General features: G+C 32.6%; 1 protein-coding gene across 1 annotated transcript; it reads right to left on the reverse strand.

Moving 5' to 3' along the window:
- Nucleotides 1–634: 634 nt before the first annotated feature.
- LOC130824222 (thymidine kinase b-like) lies at nucleotides 635–4,034 on the reverse strand. Its single transcript, XM_057689130.1, has 4 exons — nucleotides 3,641–4,034; nucleotides 1,530–1,674; nucleotides 1,216–1,337; nucleotides 635–1,087 (listed from the first exon to the last, which is right to left on the reverse strand). The coding sequence occupies exons 1-4, from the start codon at nucleotides 3,877–3,879 to the stop codon at nucleotides 886–888; spliced, it is 708 nt and encodes a 235-aa protein (XP_057545113.1). The 5' UTR covers nucleotides 3,880–4,034; the 3' UTR covers nucleotides 635–885.
- Between the last annotated feature and the right edge of the window lie 1,975 nt (nucleotides 4,035–6,009).

Below are 6,009 nucleotides of genomic sequence, written 5' to 3' on the forward strand. Positions count from 1 at the left end.
TATTGCAATTATAATTTGTCCCACATGAATGTTTTCTTTTTTTTTTTTTTTTTTTTTTTTTGGAAATTTGAAGTCATTCACATAAGCGATTAAATAACAATTTCTAAGACTTTATTCATTAGTTGTCTCACAATTATGACTTTTTGCCTTAGTATGTTACTCTCGTCACTGCTTAGCAATACGTCCTAAACTAGCTTTTTATAGCTAGAAGAATTTTTAATTCAGAATATTTTTAATAAAAAATATACTATAAATAAATATAAGCATGTTCAAAATTATTCGTCAATTAGAAAAGAATATAATATGATTATTGCTTACTCGACTGCAAAGAATATAGTATGATTATTACTTACTCGACTGCATTCTTCATTATAAATAATATCCGGAAAATTTTTTCCAAGTTAGAAATATTCTGGCATTACTACACATAATAGTACATACAATTTAATAGAAATTGCAATACTAGATCTAATGCTATATAATGTGATTATGTGAGTACATAATTATAAAGAAACCCCTAACAACCCGTTTAGTAATCAGAATTAAATGGTGAAAATAATAACGCAAAGTTGGTGTAATTTTAGTAGAATGTTTGTTGACAAGTTCAATGGTCATGGTTACACTCCTTTAACAATTTTATTTTCTTCATAAAATTCTTTCCAATACATTACCAATTGAAAATGTGGAATTAGATTGTAATGAAAAAATTGTGAAAAAAAGTTTTTTCAATCAAACTTTTCATTACCATGAAAATGATATGATAAATATCATGAAAATTTACACTACAAATCATTTTCATTCCTAACATTTAGTACCGATTACCAAATGGACCGTTCGCGATACAATCATACAATACGAAAATTCTATGTTCAACTATTTTGGTTGCTACCCGACTACCTGGCCACTAACGTAATGCTGTCTGCACACAGGCATGTAGACTTCCGCTCCGCCAATTAGCTCCGTCTGTTTGTCATCAGTTTTCCTCAAAGTGAAGCAAGCACGTTTGCCACACAGCTCACACCGAGCAGTAAGCTTTGTAACAGAGTCTGCTAGTGGGATCACATTGAGCATAGAGCCAAAGCTCTTTCTGCCGCAGAGATTGGCATTAGATGCGAGATTTCTTTCCCAAAACAATCAAGAGGGCAAATGAAGTCCAAATAAAGGCAACAAGCATGTGATGACTGATGATCAATCGAGATAAAAGTTAAAATTTACCTCATATAGTCACCATCTAAACCCGCAACTATAATAGTTTTGCCATCATGATCTGCAACTCTTCGGCAGAAGTAATATAGATCCTCGAAAAATTGACCTTCATCAATACCTATCACATCTAGCTGCAAGTATTTCCGTCCATACTTATTAGCCATAAGGAATTGCATTCAAACTAAATGGTACCAAAAAAAGGGGTTGGTAAATGCAACACACATTTGTTGTTGCGATTAAGGCTTTAGCAATGTTGTAACATAACGTGCTAATTTTCATGCGACACACCCAAACGCACAAGAGAATATCCTCTTCTATAGTACCTCATCATAAGCTCTTGAACCGAACTTTTGTCTGAATGAAAACAAGTCGTGTAATGCCAAGCATGGATATTTATCCCCATCATGAGTGACAATTGAGTTAAGATCATATCTTGTGTCTTTGTTTGATTTGATAAGAGCCACATTCCTGTTTCATACACAATGCAAAAAAGGAACAGATTAATGTATGAATTATGATCCACAAATAGCCTGAGAAGCACAAAATCGCAAATACAACCGCACACCGCACATGTATTAGCTCAAACTCAACAGAAACATATGGTACAGAACATAAAAAATCCTACTTAAAACCATAATAGAAAGTCTGCATCATCGTACATAGGAGATTTTAATTTAGTAGGACGACAGATATTTATCCAATTAGAAATTATTCTTGGGCATCAAAACAAGATTAAATAACATAGTTTCCCACGATGCATAGGTAGCAAAAGTATTAGGAGTTAAAATATCAGCATCATGCCATCATCTCGCTCCAGCTCATAGTATTTCTTTGCAGATAAATTCAGTAGCTTAACATTCTCAAGAAGTCATCAGAAACAAGTAAGGTATCCGAGACTACATAATTTTCCTTACAAAGTGACCTATTAATAAATAATAAGCTTCTTCTAACCTCCCATAACATCCTATGAGATCATTCAAAGTTGCATAATGTTTTGTGTGAGATTGGATTCCACAATCATTCTTAATTGATGAAAAATACTTCCTAGCTTATGAGATGAATTTCGTTATCCATGTATGTTTCTGAACAATTCTAAGCATAATCAGATGTGGGATTGTATACAGAGTGCTGATCTTTTTGGGGCCTGGGCATAAGTTGGGGTCCATTTAAAAAATATATAATTCTACAATCTAAGTGTATTGCAGCTTTTTCTCTTCGATTTGCATGTCCCAAATACTCAAACCAGAATCAGCACAAAGAATCATCGGCGACAACCTCTGAAATTGACCTACCAATTAAGTTACACATTTTCATGGGTTTCTTTGTCGAAAAATTCAACTATGTCTTCATTTTTACGTTATTTCAACAAAAAATTACCCCATAAAATACCCAATTCAACAAAACTACACAATAATAATACATAACTTGGTTTTCAGGTACTCATTAACAGTAAAGCAAACCATCAGCACGAGCATGAATTCTTTTACCCCACTCATAAGCTCCTCTATACATACAATCTTGCATCAAGAGAGCATAAGTGTTCCTATCCACTAGTACTTCAGTACGACACATTAACAAAATGCTTCCCTCGATCTTCCCAGATACTTAACAAAGACCCTTCAACGTCTTATCTAACTGTAGGAAAAAGCTCTCTACTTCAAAGCCGTGAGATAATTACCGTGACAACTATATCCAAATGCTAAAATGCAATCTAGATGTTCCAAACACAACCAAGGTTGGATATAAGCAGGCTAGTACATTTTGGCGAAGATTGTATCACTATTTCTATATTCCAACCCTAAGTGTGCCACTACTCTTATTCACTACAAGCTAAATATGGCTCTCAAAATCAAACATTTCAATTTTCATTAATTTCTAACGCATTTCAAAACAATACTCCCTATTTTTTTAATGAACAGTGGATACTAATTAAAAAGTCTTCTCTCGTGAAAAAAATTGTGTACTTAATATACTTTTATGAAATAGGACCTAGGGGAGATAAACAAAAATTTGGTGACAGGTTTATAGCTAGAATGATGAAAATTTACGACCTTGAACCACATACGGGTACAAACTATAAGAACTCTATCAGACAAATAACAAGGTAAGATAATCAAAAAACAAATTTAATTATTAAATATCTGATGATGATAATAATAACAACAGTGGAAAATGATATATGAATAAACATTGATCACATGGATTGATGCCTAATCTTGTCATAAAATTCCCAACTTAATGCTCCCAAGGAGTATCATTTTTATATGGAGTACTTATAAAATGCTTATGGTTGCCTTCAGCATGATAAAATAACAGAATAATTAACGAACTAAATAAATGACCCCAGACAAATTAAATAGAATAATTGAAGCTAATAAACCAGAATAAAAGCAATCTAATCCTTGAAATTACTTAAACGTAAGGAGAAAAGAACCTGCCGTTAATGATTTCAGAATGCATACGGCGAAGAAGGGAGGAGGTTTTTCCGGCGAACATAGGGCCCACAATAACGTGAATTTCACCGCAAGAAGGCGACTTTAACAGTGACGCGTAACAAAAATGGGAAGTAAACATGAAAGAAGAAGAATGCAATTTAGGGTTCTTGAGGAGAGAAGGGAATTTGGTGGGAGGCTGAAGAAAGGATAATGTATTGAGGGAAATTAGGGTTTTCATTGTAGCTATAAGATTCAAATAGAAGAGAGAATTTCAATGAGCTCAAAGCTTAAACATCATATCAATGGAAGATTGAAATTGGGAGGAAATGATAACACTTCTGGATTGAGCTTTAGGGTTTTGTAAGAACAAAAAAGGGTTTTAGTAAACTTTGAGGTTAAAAAAAGTTTACTGCTCCATCTCTTATATGTTGAGGGGTTGTTTGGTATATGTAAAGTCAGAAACAAAATAAAGTAAAGTTTATACTCCCTCCGATCTTATGAATTAGTCCCATTTCCTTATTTGGCAAAACCTTTGAATTAGTCCCATTTTTATTTTTGACAATCTTTTTTTACTTAAATACCCTTAGTTCACACAAGTAATTACGAATATACCCCCATATACCTTACTTACTCAACTACCCTTCACTACTTATCCTTCACTACTTACCCTTTACTATTTACCCTTTTTAATGGACCCCACACAATCCTTAATATCCGTGCCCAAGCAAATGGGACTAATTCATAAGATCGGAGGGAGTATTATTTAGTGTTTGATTTAACTTTGAGCGTAACTATTTACTTTACTATACGGTAACAAATTACTTTATTTTGTTACCTCTTAAGTATGTCCAATAACAAATACCTTATTATTTAAAGACGATAGAGAGTAATGGTAAGAAAATAGAATTACTTTCTTTTGCAATGTGAGCTGCTTTCCCTCATTGCTGCTTCACAACCGCCGTAGAAATATCATGACAACTAACTTGATATCCAGTGTTACCTCCACATTAATTTTAGAAATCAAATATAAATGCCAAATTATATATCATGAAAAATTTCAAGATGAAATAGATCATAGAGACGAAAGTTCACCTCAATTATTCGTTAGGACACTAGCTACGGTGGCGGAACAACCAATACTCAAGTCATTTCGTTACATGTTCATATCAAACAACTGATAACCATAAAGCTTATCATTTCCCTTTCCTCTGCTTAACGGTTTTCATACCATTCCATTACTAATTTTTATACCAAACATCATCGAAGTTTGGTGTGCCTTCAAAATAGATTGATTTGAAATTTATCATTATTAGGATGTAATTCAATATTCATGTTTCAGACTATTAATAGTTTCTTAATTTACCCTTTTTGCTCTAGTGTTTAGTTGTTTCTTATACGCTTTTTTTTTTGTCTATTTATTTATTCATCGTATTTATTATATTGTTTTAGACCTTGCTTTGCTAATTTTGTTTTTTCGGCAAGTAGTTCTTGTGGTAACGACGTACTTATATTTCTCTTTATACAGGGCTCTTATTTTTAGGGCAAAATTGACTACATTTATCTGATCCTTCATTTGAAGGGAGTATGGGTATGAATTGTCTGTCATCATCCCTCGCTCATATCCTAATTTCAAGCGGGATGGTGAGTTGATGATAATGATAAAATTTTTTCTAGATTCTTTTTGAAAAAAAAGTTATAGTCTCAAAAACAACATTTTTTTTTGCCAAATAGTGATATTTTTAGATAAAAGTATAATTTTTGGATAAAAAATGGCAAAAAGGAAGAATGTTAGTTACCAAAACTTTTAGTCCGTGTTCAACAAATAAGATTTAACATTTATTAGAGCTTATATAAAAATCGTGAAAACTAATATATAAGAGGCAACCTAATAAAAATAAAAATAGTTTTTACATAATATTCCGCTCAATATATAATTTGTTCACAAGTTCTTAGGTTCTTATATGAGACGGTCTCACCGTGAAACGTGCCTCATATTTGAGTTAAATAACCCAATAATAGAAATTCCACAAATTCTTATATGAGATGGTCTCACCGTGATATATGTCCCATAATTGGTTTAAATAGTCTAATAATAGAAACTTTTAACATAATAGACCTATTGTATGAACTCGTCTTACAGTGAGACGGTCTCATACAAGAGGAGCTGTAGAAACTTTTAGAATAATGTATCTTTTGTATAGACTCGTTTCACGGTAAAACTGTCTCATACAAAACGGGTTAAGAACTCGTCTCATGATGAGACGGTGTCATACAAAACTGGCTTTTTTAAGAATCAGGGTATAATGAGACAAAGAAAAAAAAAAGTTGAAAATTAAACCTAAAATTTATGGGAGAAAACCGTGCTTGC

This window comes from Amaranthus tricolor, chromosome 9, assembly GCF_026212465.1.
Source record: "Amaranthus tricolor cultivar Red isolate AtriRed21 chromosome 9, ASM2621246v1, whole genome shotgun sequence".
Taxonomy (NCBI): Eukaryota; Viridiplantae; Streptophyta; class Magnoliopsida; order Caryophyllales; family Amaranthaceae; genus Amaranthus; species Amaranthus tricolor.